The following is a 13,230-nucleotide window of genomic DNA, read 5'->3' as shown; positions in this document are numbered from 1 at the left end:
CCTCTGTACCAGTTACTACTGAACAGGAATTTGCTCTGTGCTTTGGGTGTGTTGGTCTGCTCTAACTTTGGCCCTGGGAGATCCAGTTCAGACACGGAGCTACTTGGCAGTGGGAGAATATGAACACTATATATAGAAAGGTTTTAGTTAGACCCAGGTCTAGTGCCAAGCAGAGGAGCAGGTGCAGCTGACACCAGTGATGAAGGTGTGGGGGAAGGAGGGGAGAAAAAGGTGTTTTCAGGTCCTGTCCAGAAGCACCTGACTAGTTTGAGGGCCCAAGAAGGCAGATTTACCTCCCATGAGGGTTCAGCTGTCCCCTCGGGCCTGTGTTTGTAGGAGTTTGCAGCAGAAGTAACAAATACGGGTGTAATCCTTTAAGGTAATGGAGACCTTTAATCCACCCCTTCTCTGGCTGAGGGGAGTACGTTCCCACTCTGGCTGTACTGACCTGGGCCACCACAGCCTCCTTTGCCAGGTCTGATGCAAAGTTGCCTTCAGCTTTTTTAGGAATAGTGTACTGGGCATTCAGAGGGCAGGGGAGCCCCACACCAGAGAGCTGGATAAATGTGGAATTAAGAGATGAGAAATCATCTAATTTAAGATCTGCCCCAAAGACTGCCTGGCTTTTGACTGAAGTCATATTATCACACTACTTACCATATTATCATATCATACTACTTATACTACTACTGCTGTCCTGCCAAACTTAAAACTGCACTTAGACCTCCCGCTAGTGTGACCAGCTATGCATGGAAGGGCCTCAGAGCATTTCCTAGGTGTGAGGCAGAAAAATTACCAACAGTCTGATTTTGTTTGGTTGGAATAAATTTATTTCATCTGTCTGTAAACAAGGTGTTTTTAATAGTTATGGCATTTTTTGAAATGCATATTAAATCAGATGAGTTAGACTGTATCCCAGATGTAACAAAGTGCAGGGAAAGAAATGGACAAATCAGCAACAAGAATTTGTTTAAATCTGTACATTATCCACAAGGCCCAACAATAGAAGCAAATACTAGAATGTCCCTAAGGTAGTGCCAGTCAAAAGAAACCCTCAGAGTCAGTTAAAATCCATCTCACAATAGCAACAGTTCATTTTTTTTTTTAACAATAGTATGGCACAGAATACATATTAAAAAATTCATCACAAGACAGCCAAGTCAGTTATTCCAACCACTACCATCTCCCATTTATTCTTTAGTATACAGAGTTCTGCAGTTCTTGCAATGGACATACAGGTCAGAACCGTGCCTGAACTGAGTTTGGTTACAGACATTTTCAGATGACTCGTGCACAAGGCAGCTCACTCCATCATTTCTGCAGCAAGGGTGTGACAGGCCAGATGAAGATTTTTAAATTTGAAATGGTATTTTGACAGTTTAGCTTACAAACTACCGACCTTCATCCAAACAGTGGCTTCAGAGCAGCCAAACTCTGCACCACTGAGTGATCTGAGAGAAAGACTGAAGCCAGTCAGAGCTCCCAGGGTAGCTGAAGGTGGCAGTTTTCCACAATGACATTGCAGTTTCATATTAAAAAACAAAAACACCACCCCCCACCCCCCGACCCCCAAGCTGCAAATTAAAATTGGTCCTATGAGAAACTGAAACCAGACACACTCCAGCTGGTTATACCAGGCTAGCTAATGGCCACAGTGGCAGCCTTGCACAAGTCAACTACAGAACAGGAGCTGGCAAAAAAAAAAAGTGCCTGAGCTATTGTAATGATGGAATGTCTGGGGAGTCCTTAGGATGGTGGTTTAAGGTCATGGGAGGAAGTACATCTGTACCCTTTCATAGTTTTGTGATTGCACTTGTTAAGCAGTACAACCTTCAGACAACATCAAGAAAAAGTAAGAGACTTAAGCCTACAGTGAAGTGCAATGACAAAACTAATGTGACATTAATAGCTTTTGAGTGGCAAATTGGTTAAACAAACCAGGCACTATAAAAATGGGTGTAAGCAAACACATGGGTTTAAAAAACAGAAACAAAGAGAGGGACAGAAATGAAGATATGCACACACTTTTTTCCTCCCAACTGTGCTCTGTGAAAGGAAGACTAGTGAGCTGTGACTTGCTCAAAGTGCTGAAGAGGCATTGATCAAATTAGATTGTACAATCGGCACCTTGTTTAGTATCTCAGTTGGTTTAGCTGTCAATATCATACTAATTGCTAAGACGAAGCAGAGCCTACACTTGGCATGTTCCCCTCCCAAGTTTCAAGTTATCATGCATATCATCATGGTGGTGCCAGATGGGCTCGGTTACCTACAGCAGTTACAGAGATGAACAAGGGGGAACTGGAGTTATGACAGTAGGAAATGGGTAAATAAAAAAAACACAAACTACCATCTACGGTCTGGTAGCACTGAGCACAAGCAGGTGGTGCTGCAGACAGCTGCTAGGTGGATGGGGAGAGGCTGCTCAGACATCAGACCTCCTCAGGTATAAAGCCAGTTCATATGCTTTCTTGTTGAGTGTCCCTCCATGGACACCTTCCTTTCCCATGACTATAACCAATGCTGGAGTACACAAGGAAACAAAACAGAAATGAAAAGAATTAAAGGGAAAAAAAAAATAACACCTTTCCCCACCAACAAAGGGATACAAAGGAGACACAGGTTCATACCCCATCACCCTGCATTGCTAGTAAAGTTTCCAGAATGTAAGGTTTAAAGCTCACCGCCAGGAAAGTTTAATAGCAATCTTCCCCTAATACTTAACAGTCTGCCTAACAACTAGAACCCAGAGTCTCTCAAGTATTTTGCCATTGAGTATGCCTTCTTATTCAATCCGCCTCCATGGACCCCTTCTTTGCCCATTACAAAGACCAAGACTGAAAGAGAAAAGAAAAAAAAAGTTTTAAAAAGAGTGTGTTAGACATGGAAATAATGCAAGTTTTAGGCAGTGCAATAAACACCCTCCAATTCAAGATTTAGTATTTGGGTATTAAGCTAATTTAACAGTTTTGTTAAAACACAGATGTAGAAAGGGCTGGGAGAAAGTACAAGTTATCCTCGGGGATTTTTTAAAAGTTCACTGCTAAGAAAAATGCCACCAGCTATCAAAAAAGCATTACAGTGCCTCTCACCATCAGTCATCACCCAGCAAGGAAATCCTGGGGGCAGTTTAAAGACCTGCAGGAGCAGGGGTGCAGTGCGTGTGCAAGTGTGACTGGAAGAGTGGCAAAAGAAAATTCCCATGATCTGCAACCACAGTAACTGCCCCGATGCTGGTAAAAAACCCAAAGGGTGAGTTGGGCTGAGACTTTACATGCAAGAACACAACTATAAACCACACTTTTTATATAAAACAAAACACAGGGACAATTGTCATACTGAGGCTCTCCCCACTCCCCCAATTCCAGCAAGGTGTCCCAGATTATCTGGTGGAAGTAACACTGGAGGCTCACCAGCAACAGCCACTGTAAGCTGCCAGGAGATATCCCCCAACAGGGAGGGGGACACAATGAGCACTGGGCTGCCACAGGCCAGGGACGGTTCACCAAGCTGGGAATGCTGCAGCCAGTCTACCTACACATGATCATACACTGGGGCCTCAGGTTGTGCCATGGAAGGTTTGGATTAAGAAAACTTCTTCACCAAAAGGGTTGTCTAGCCCTGCCACAGCTACCCTGGGCAGTGGTTGAGTCCCCACCCCCGGAGGGATTTAAAAGCAATGTGGTTGTGGCACTTGAGGACATGGGTCAGTGGTGGCCCTGGCAGCACTGAGAGAAGAGTTGGACTCTATGATCTTGGAGGGCTTTTCCAGCCTTAATGACTGTATGATTCTATCTCCATAGCAATTTGCTCATAAAAGCTTAAGACAGTTCTCGCTGTCATTTCACAAGTCAGAACTCTGCTTCTTTCACATCAGTGCTGCAAACCCTCTTCCTGCATGCCTGCCCTGGGCTTTAGCCTACAGACATCTGCTCTGCCTTTGGTTTTACACCTATTAGCAAAAGTCTTGTCACTCATGAACCTGTTCCACAGCCAGCCCAAAAATGCTAGCCCAGGTGTTCCCAACATAAGGCACACTACTCCCAGACAGTATTTCATATCCCAGATGAGTGCCTGCCCCATAATAGATTTTACTGGAAGTTAAACGAAGAGCACAAGGAGCAGGTGTCTGAGAATGTAGCACATTTCTCAGTGGTACCTAACTGGACAGGCTTTTTCTGCCTGGACAGACCTTAGCAGGCTCAATAGGAAGTGCAAGAAGAGTTAATGTAGAACTTTTTAAGTAGGAGCAGCTCACACATGAGATTCACATCTTTGCAGAATAAACTTTCCATCAAGCAATTTACAATGAGGAAAGCTTGCAGTCATTGCCTGTCATTAAGAGACCCATACTGAGCTTCAGGTATGAAGTGATGGAATACTAGCTAAGCCTGCTTGGAGCTGCAGCCTGCTTTTCCCTGCTTGTCACAGACCTGTTAACTACTACTGCACAGCCTGGTGCTGGGCTGGGATGCAGGTGGGAATGGGGATGAGTGTAATTCTCAGTCAGAACTCAGCTAGAGCGCTGCCATCCACTCTCTTGCATCACTTCCCAAAATCAGCCGTTAAGTACAGGAGTTTGGTTCTCCTAATAGCTGGATGTCACATTCCTAATTCAGCTATCTGAAGGTAGAGAAAAGGGCGCTTACCTCGTCCAGCTCTGCCTACAGCAACATTATATGTCGGCTCACCACCTTGACTCTTTGTCCTGATGTCCATTGTGCAGTCACCATCGACATACAGGCTATCTCTGATCACAGAGCACTTCTTTGCACCAAGGGTCAGACCATTGGTGAAGAAACCCTCTCGGTCTTTTCCTACAATCATATCTATTTCTCCTGGCTGTCAAAGGAAAGAGTTCAGAGTTAGCACGGAAGGGTATATTGCTGTAATTTCTATTTAGAACCGGTCCTGTCTCGTGTGGAGAGGCCGAGGCCGTGATTTCCCCTCACTAACCGCAGGAAGTGCTCCAGAACACAGGGCTTTGTTAGGCGCAGTCTGCGCTGCTCCGCGGTCGCTGCGCGCGGGGGAGCCTCTGCCTCGGCGATTCCGGGCCCGAGCCCGTTAAACGGCACAGGGCGTCTGCCGGAGCCTGACCCCGGGCTGGCGCGGACTCTGTCCGCACCTGTCCCGGGAGATCAGCCCGGGGCCTGCCCGCACCCGCGGCATCAGCCCGGCTCCGGCCCGCCCGCGGGGCCCGGGCTGCTCCCGCCGCCGCGGCCCCTCCGCCTGCCCCTCGGGAAGGGCCCAGGGCCCGGAGCCCGGGGGCGCGGCGCGGGCCCGGCCGCACCGCGGCGGCCGCAAAGTGCAGCGTCACGGCGGGCCCGGCCCCCCGACCGCGGCCCAGGCGGCCCCGCTCCGCCTCGGCCGGGACCGGGCCCGCCGCGCCCGGGGCGGGGCCGCGTCGGGCCGGGGAGCCGCGCCAGCGGCCGCGCACGGCCCTTCTCTTCGGGCGGCGGGGCCGCGGAGCCGGGCGGGCCGGGGGCGCGGGCGGGCAGGGCGGGGGAGCATCAATGGCAGAGCGCCATCTTGGCGGAGAAAACATGGAGCCGGCGGCGCGGCGGCGTTCGAGCCGCCTTCCTCCGCCGCCCGCCCCGCACCGGGCCCGCCGCCCGCACCTCCCGCCCCGGGCCGGCCGCCGCCCCCGCCCGCGGGACCGGCCCCGCGCCGCTCCCGACGCGCACAAAAAGGCGGCGCGGACGGCCGGGCCCGCGCCCCCCGCCCGCAAGGTGCCCCCGTCCCCCGGCCGCGGCCCGTGGGCCCCGCTCCCGCCGGCCCCGCTCACCGTGATGCTCTGGAAGATGCCGCCGGCCGTGGCTGCCCAGACGTACTTGGCGTCGCAGTAGCCCACAATGGCGGCCTCCTGGCAGCAGCCATCGCACATCAGGTTGTCCACGTAGCTCTGCCAGCCGGCCATGATCGCGGGGCGGCGGGCGAGGGCGAGCGGGCAGCGGGCGGGCCGGGGGCGCGGGGCGGGCGACGGTCCCGGCGGTGCGGCGGCGGAGCGGACCGAGCGCTGCGGCGGCGGCGGCGCGGCCCAGCCCAGCCCTGCGCTGCCGCGCCGGGGGCGGAGGGAGGAGGGGCGCGGCCGGCACCGCCCCCGCGGCCGGGGGGAGCGGGGCCGGGGGCCGGGGCGGGGCTGCGGCCGGCGCGGGGACCGATGCCCGGTGTTCCGTGCCCGGGCCCGGGGCCGCTCGGCCACTGGGGATCGGTGCGGCCAGTCCCGGCACTGCTGGGGGGCCGGCTCGGCCCGGCTCGGCCCGGTGGAACTGCGGAGCGGGCGGTGCGGGACCGCGCGGGCCAGAGGCGCGGCGGGGCCGGAGATCCGTGCGGCCGCCCCGATGCCCCCACCGGAGGCCGGGAGCGGCTGGGATCGGTGAGTACCGGCGGCGGCGCCTTCCAGCCCGGCCCGGGGCTCGGCGGCCGCGGCCCCCGGGGCTCAGGGAGAGGCGCTGCGCCGCCGGCCCGGCGGGCGGTGCCGGGGAGCCCAGAGGGGTCGCGGTGCGGGGCAGAGCGGTGCCCGGTCCCGTGCACAGAGGGTCCGGCGGCCCGTCCTTCCCGTGCCCCGCTGTGCTGTCACGGCCCCTGGCAGTCGCTGCACTTGTCCTGTTTCTCTCATCTCAGGTCTGCCTTCGCGCCCCTCGGAGAGGGGTCGAGCCCCTGCCTGCCTCGCCCGCGCCCTTCATCCTCCCGAACCTCACGGGCGCGTCCCTGTCTCACACACCAGCAGCTGCTACGTTTTTTTTTCTACAAGGGGTTGTAACTGGCGATTTTGGGGTCTATTGTTCCAGGTTCCACCAAGCCTCTATTGCAATAATTTAGTTCCACATTCCTTTACAACATCCGAGGCTGGTGCCATTGGTTTGGTGCACTGATACTGGGCCCTGGGCAGGATGGCTTGGCTGCTGCAAGGCTGTCCTGGGTTGCAGGAGTGTTCACCAGCACCTTAAGGGTGTGTTTCGAGGCAATTGTTCTGTTTTTCGTAACATTGAAATTGGTGGGGGGATCATCTTGCTTTTGAGCAGGGCAGGTTTGCTTTATTGGATAACGGTTGTGATTCTTGGGGCAGTGCAGACTGGTGGGATGTGGCCTGGCTGTCTATGTCAGTAGCTTTGTGGCTATAATTCAAGAAATTAGATTTCATACCTGAATATGCCAAGGAATAGTATACAGCAAATGAATCTGCCTTTTTCTGACCTTTCCTTTATATTTCCCTTTACCCTTCTTTACCTTAAGTCCCCAGGTATTTAAAATGGATACCCCTACAGCACACTTCAGGGTTTCATAGTCCTTTAACAACCTTGTACCATTGTCATTGGATTGAGTGTTGTTTAGTACTAATTGCTTGGATTACTTTGTACTTGGAAAAAAGCTCATTTGTATCTTTTACCTTAACTCCATAAGGGTTTTTTTTCTCTATTTTGTTTTCACAGTGCCTTTTCCCCTCTGAATTTGGACAGCATCATCCATGTATCCCAGAAATATTCTCATGTCACTGTATCTACCAATGGGTTACAGTCTTTAAAGTTGCTTTTTGCTTTTAAAATAGCTAAAGCTTTTTGTGAAGTTTGGCTTGCCTTCATCATCCTGTCTCCAGAGATTCCTTCCATGGGAAGGAGAAAAGGTTCTCTTCTGTCTGAAGCTGTGATTGAGGGTCACTTCTCTGTTTATTCCTGGTCTGTAGGAGGTCCCAGTTAAACATTCTTACTGGCACAAAATGAAATGCATCCATCTGAAATGAATGAGGAGCTGATAAGCCCATTAGTTTTAGAGTTCAACCAAAATATGTTTGATTTTTTGTTGCTTGTCTTCAAATTGCAATAAGGATAATTGTGTTACTTTGATAAGTTGATTTCATGGATATAGAGACAGACATCTCATGATCCAGGGGCAGGCCTTGAGGACTTTGGAGCTGCTTATTTGCTATGATTATCCTTTTATTAATCATCATTATCCTTTGATTAATAAGAGGTGGGCTTCTCTTGGACAGCAGGCTGCTTGGTACAAGCATGCAGGTGTCTCACACAAGAACCTGTGGGTTTCCAGGTCTTTGGCCAAAGGCTGTGCCCCTCTTGCCTGAAGGGATCTCACCCTCCAACACGTTTGCCATCCCTTGTGCCCACCTGTGCCCTCCTGAACCGTCACAGCCCAGCACCCAGTCGTGTCTGCCAGCACACAGAGACCCCTCTGTGTGGTCGCTGCCAGCCCTGAGCTGAGCTGCTGCTCTCCCCCAGGCAGAGCCAGGCCAGGCTGATGTGTGGTGATCCAGGTGTTTCAGCTGTGCGTCAGAGCGCAGAGGGCCAGCTGTTATTGCTCCTGCCTCACAGGGAATATTACCTTTTGTAATAGCTGCACACACCAGGTGATCAGTGGTGGAGGGCTGTTCTGGTGTGTGGATTGTGTTGGCCATACAGGGAATACACACATCTGCTCTGAATGATTTAAATGGGAAATACCTGCATGGAAGTCTGGGATCTCCTTAACATAAATGGTTGGATCAGAGTAGAGGATTTCACACCTGCTTGGTAGCTCAGCTTCTAGTCATGTTATTTGTGAACTAACTCTAGTAATATATTTAGAAAGTGAAGTCTAAATTGGGTTGCTATTATTTAATGTTTCAAAGCTACCAGGTAGCTTGTATCATTTGCAGATTCAGCAGTCACTAGTCATGTTTCTGAAAATCATGATTCTTTAATTTTAATTTCCCTCTTAGGTGCCTCATTTGGTTGTGTGCTATGTAAGCAGTTCTGAGGGGGTTCCCTTGCTTATTCTTTATTTAACCATCAAGTTCAAACATAACAAACCCACAATGTAACTCTGAAAATCAGATGCAGGAGTAGGGATATGGCTATGTCATATAAGAGCATTGCTTCTGTTTCAGTGGCTTCCAGAAGTACTTAAAATAGGAGGAAGGACAGTTCTTTGGGGATGCAATTTACAGACCAGCCAAAGCAGTAAAAAAGATGTCTAAAGTCATGGAACTTTGCTCAGCTTTAGGATTTTTAAGGTGAATTTTTTATCTTGCTGATGGCCAACAGAAAAGAAACCTTATTCCTAGAAATTAAAGTTCATTGTATGTAAATTTTTACTTGGAGAGGTAGTCTCTGGTTCATAATGGTGTCTTTGATGAGTCCCTATAGGAGTAACAAGTACAGAATTATGACACAGCTCTCTATGCCTCACAGTTACCAAGCAGACTCCTCAGTGTGCTTAGATCCTGCAGTATTTTGTTTTGCCTAAAGTCAAGCAAACAGAACCCAAACAGGTGACTGCTAACTGTTCAGTTATGAAATAAAGGGTATGAAACTGTGAAATTCATTAAGTTTGTAGATAGGTTGACACAGTGCTGGGAAGGTGGAATCATACTCAATCTAAGGTCTTTAGGTTTTTTTGCCCAAACTTGTGGTGACTCATCACATGCCTCTGGCTGTTGCAGTGGGTGAAAGGCTGTGGGGAAATTAATCTTAAAAGCCAAAACTGAGGCTAGGAAATGCAATGAGAGGGTTGGAGAAGCACAAAGTTAGAGGGAAAGAAATCAGAAAAGTGGAAAATGAAGCACAGCAAGCACAGGCTCTTGACACAGTCATTTTTTAATGGATATTTGTGCAGTGTGGTTTAACAGGGACAGTTAACAATCTTACTGTGGTGTAAAGTCTGAACCTGTGACCCCTGTGCATGCATCACTGACCACAACAAGAAGTGATGGGAGATGAAAAAGAACATTTAACTTTTCACAGGCTTCATCTGCTTCGCTTTTCCTCTGTCACAGTTGACTGGTAGAACAAATTTATCATTTTCATAGCTGGTCTGCATATTTTCACTGTGCTAGCATGCACTAAGAAGAAAAGCCAGTTCAGACTGTTGTGCTGCGCTGTGGTGTGTGGCAGGGGCATGGGGACCCTGTTCCCTGGACACCATCCCAGGCAGCAGCTTTGTCCTGCCTGTGTCTTGGTGACAGCCTGACAGACGGTTCTGTTTTTCTAGCTCACAGTTACTGTAGGTGATTGTTTCTGCACCACTTTCTGCTGCACGTTCAGTCACCCACATGATGCAGCTGGGGAGCTCTGGAGCTTTGTTCAGGGTGTTATTTTCTTCATTCTACTTGCTTTCCCTTGTAAGATCTGTAAATGTGTTTGTCTGTGTGCTGTTTCTACCTCTGATCACTAATGATTTTGCTGTAAATGCTTGTTACTTGTTAAAAATCCAATGGATTTTTTAATCACAGACACATAAATTTTTCTGTGATACACAATTTTTACCTAAAACATTAACTGTCTTCAAAAGCATTTAATAATAATTCTGAAGTCTAAAAAGCTATATTTTCCCAGCAAAATGATAACAGTCTAACCTTATACCAAATTTTTTTTTTGGCCACAAAAAACTTGATCCTAGCTATAAGCAGCAGTCAACTTGCCTGATGTTAGCTCATAAAAGAAGAGTCAGTGTATATTTAATATTTAGAATATTTTGGTGTGAATTTTTGGTAGTTGAAGTACTACTTAGTTTCATCATGGAGAGAATTATTTCTGCCATAGGTGAGATGCTTTTCTCTCATCTGCATCCACTCAAAAAAATATCACAATTTGGAGGAACAAAGTATATGAAAATTTTTCTGCTCAAAGTTGTCTGTGTAATCTTAGAAAAGGTGTATTCAATCTGAAAGGCTAATACTGTGCAACTGTAGAGCAGCCACTCTGGTACAAGTGAAAGGAAACATTAAGATTATAAAAATGGGAGGAATGGGGAAAAATAGAAATGAAGAAAGGGGAAAATAGCCTAAGAATGATGCAGTTTCATTTAGAAGGTTTTATCTTCTTTCAAAATACCTCTCATAAGACAACAAATCATTCTGTCTCTCAGCTGAACTGTTCACTGTGGAGCGTGCGGCGGGCTTGAGGCACAGAGTCACGGCCGTCACTGGGGCAGCTCCTGCAGTGCTGCACTCGGGGGGCATCCCCAGAGACCTGGGCGTGCTTCAGGGGGTCCTGATTTTGCTGTACCCCCACGCCATGGGTGGGCAGTCCCCCAGCATCACTGCTGTGACCACACAGTGAGTGCCTGTGGAGGAACGTGGGATCTCAGGCAGGGAGCTGTTCTGGAGCAGACAGATGAGTTTTTGCAGCCAGCCTTTACACACTGCGAGCAGAGTCATGGTGGTGCTACTATGAAGAAGAAGAAGAGTCCAGTCATCAGCTGTGCAGCTCTCCATCCTCACCTGTCTGTGCTGCTGCCACCCCCATGCATCAGTGGTGCTGGCAGCGCGTCCTCAGTCGGGGCTGGCGCGCCTGCAGCCGCTCGCCCGCGCGGTCTGGTCCCGCCTGCTTTGAGTGGTGCCCTTCCCAGTCTGGGCTCGGGCTATGTGAAGACAAATGTGGGACAGATGCATCTAATACAGTTTGTCTGTACTCTGTACCCAGTTGGCATATTGCTTTTTAAAGCCTCGTGACTCAGGTGGGTTGCATTTAGGACAGTGAAAGGATTCCTTCCGTTACAGTCTTCTTTGAAAGTCAAATAGAAAATGCACAATGAAAACCTCTTTTCTTAAATGAAGAAACATTACTTCCACATGTAAAAAAACTTCCAACGTTACTGCTTTGACTGAACCATCTGAACAGCTGTCCTCTGCAACACAAACCTCCTCCTTGTTTTGGGTAAGAATAATGTGTGCTTACAGGAGTTGGGACATGCAGCATGGCTAGAAACAGGTGCAGTTCTAGCACTTGCCATTGGAAAAAAACACAGAAAAAGAGAGGAAGGGAACATTAGCACCAGCTAGACTATTTTGTGTGTTAGTAATATACACCCATTTTCTGTGCTACCATTAGTAGGTGTTTGTGGAGGAGATGGTGACTTGCCAACAAGTGCTCAAGCCATGTATTAAACAGCAAGGGCATTTCAGAACCATTGACGGCCTGGTTTTGGATAGGGGTTAGCAGGGTGAATCGGGATGCACCAGCAGCATCCTGGTTCCCTGGATCCAAAGAGGGGAGCCACGTAGAACGTGTTGGTGATGGAGCAGGGACCCTCTCACCGTGGTGGGCTCATGTTTCAGGTGCAGTGTCATGCCCTCTGCCTGGCCCAAGCTACTGCAGCTTTTAAATGAAGCCTTTATACACCCCAAGAGCAATCCCGCAGTGTTCCCACCAGCGTGTGACAGCTCTGGGGTGCCAGGCTGGCCACTGCTCCTCGGTCGTTCTCTGAGAAGGGTTTTGGAATGAAAATCTCCCAGTAACTTCCCGGCCCCTGGCACTAGATGGAGCTTCAATCTACTTGCACTTGGAAATCTGTTAAGTACAACGACAAGAAAAAGAGAAGAGTACATGAAGATATGTGTGCCTGCTGCTACACTTACAGCACCTCTTTCTGTGTTTTTAGGAGAGTGGTGTAAATCATAATTTAAATTTAATCTAAATGAAAATTAAAACAAGAATCTGCTTGTTCTAGTGCATACATTATAATCGTTAGCACCCTTTAATGTACTCTCAGGTTACGGGTGGAAGTTGCTATAAGTTAAGTATACTGGGACTGCACTGCATTAAGGTAATGCCTGGGCTGTGCTGAATAAGGGTAATACCTTTTCTGAACAAAGTACCTGGTTATATTTCAGGATGTGGTGGGGATGACCACCTTTTCTGTCTGCTGTCATGTCTGCTCATGCAAGAATATATTTGTATTTCCACTTTGTGCTATCAAAGCTAACATTTCAGAATCATCTGTTTTAAGTCGCTTCATTTTTCCTCTGTGTGTTACCTTTGAAAATATTGAAGAAGTAAAAACAAACAAAAATGAGCATTGAAAATGTAATGTTCATACTTTTCATTTAGCAAGCACCATGTCTTACAGGCCACACACACGTAGCAGAAATTCAGACTACCTTTTCCTTCCACAGAAGTAACTGGAAGTAGATTTAGTTTTGTTCTTGGGTGCCTGTGATCTTATCAGCAAGAGACTGGTTTACTCAAAACTTTTGTCCAAGAACTGACGTCGTCATAAAAGAAACTGAAGTTGGGAACCAAAATGGTGACACTCATAACAGATTTTGTCATTAAAGCACTGAAATATTGTTTTGTTGCTTCACTACAAAATCTGACTTCGAATTTCAGTCTTCTTCAGAAGCTTTGTGCCAACCAGCAGGAGGATAGGGACAGGAGGGGTGCTCAGAAGGCCTCAGGAGGGCAGGGAGCATTTGTGGGGTACCTGGGGTATCCTGCAGAGATTGCACAGAAATTG

The 13,230-nt window shown here is 48.8% G+C and overlaps 2 protein-coding genes across 3 annotated transcripts; one reads left to right on the top strand and one right to left on the bottom strand.

Moving 5' to 3' along the window:
* Nucleotides 1-817: 817 nt before the first annotated feature.
* On the bottom strand, nucleotides 818-6,036 carry PFN2 (profilin 2). Of its 2 annotated transcripts, none has more exons than XM_084212135.1 (3): nucleotides 5,786-6,036; nucleotides 4,650-4,842; nucleotides 818-2,837 (listed from the first exon to the last, which is right to left on the bottom strand). In XM_084212135.1, exons 1-3 carry the CDS (start codon nucleotides 5,915-5,917, stop codon nucleotides 2,740-2,742), a joined length of 423 nt encoding a protein of 140 aa, XP_084068261.1. In that variant the 5' UTR covers nucleotides 5,918-6,036; the 3' UTR covers nucleotides 818-2,739. The 2 variants fall into 2 exon arrangements, with proteins under 2 accessions (XP_084068261.1, XP_084068262.1); XM_084212136.1 differs by having other exon boundaries at nucleotides 818-2,523.
* Nucleotides 5,916-13,011, top strand: LOC311157551 (uncharacterized protein; the record flags this gene model as incomplete). Its single annotated transcript, XM_084212288.1, has 3 exons — nucleotides 5,916-6,376; nucleotides 7,434-7,624; nucleotides 10,861-13,011. The coding sequence occupies 3 exons, from the start codon at nucleotides 5,916-5,918 to the stop codon at nucleotides 11,052-11,054; spliced, it is 846 nt and encodes a 281-aa protein (XP_084068414.1). The 3' UTR covers nucleotides 11,055-13,011.
* Between the last annotated feature and the right edge of the window lie 219 nt (nucleotides 13,012-13,230).

The sequence above is a fragment of the Fringilla coelebs genome, assembly GCF_963513975.1.
Source record: "Fringilla coelebs genome assembly, chromosome: 10".
In the NCBI taxonomy this organism is placed as follows: Eukaryota; Metazoa; Chordata; class Aves; order Passeriformes; family Fringillidae; genus Fringilla; species Fringilla coelebs.
The sequence above is the reverse complement of the archived record's forward strand: the minus strand, read 5'-3'. Positions and strand labels throughout refer to the sequence as shown.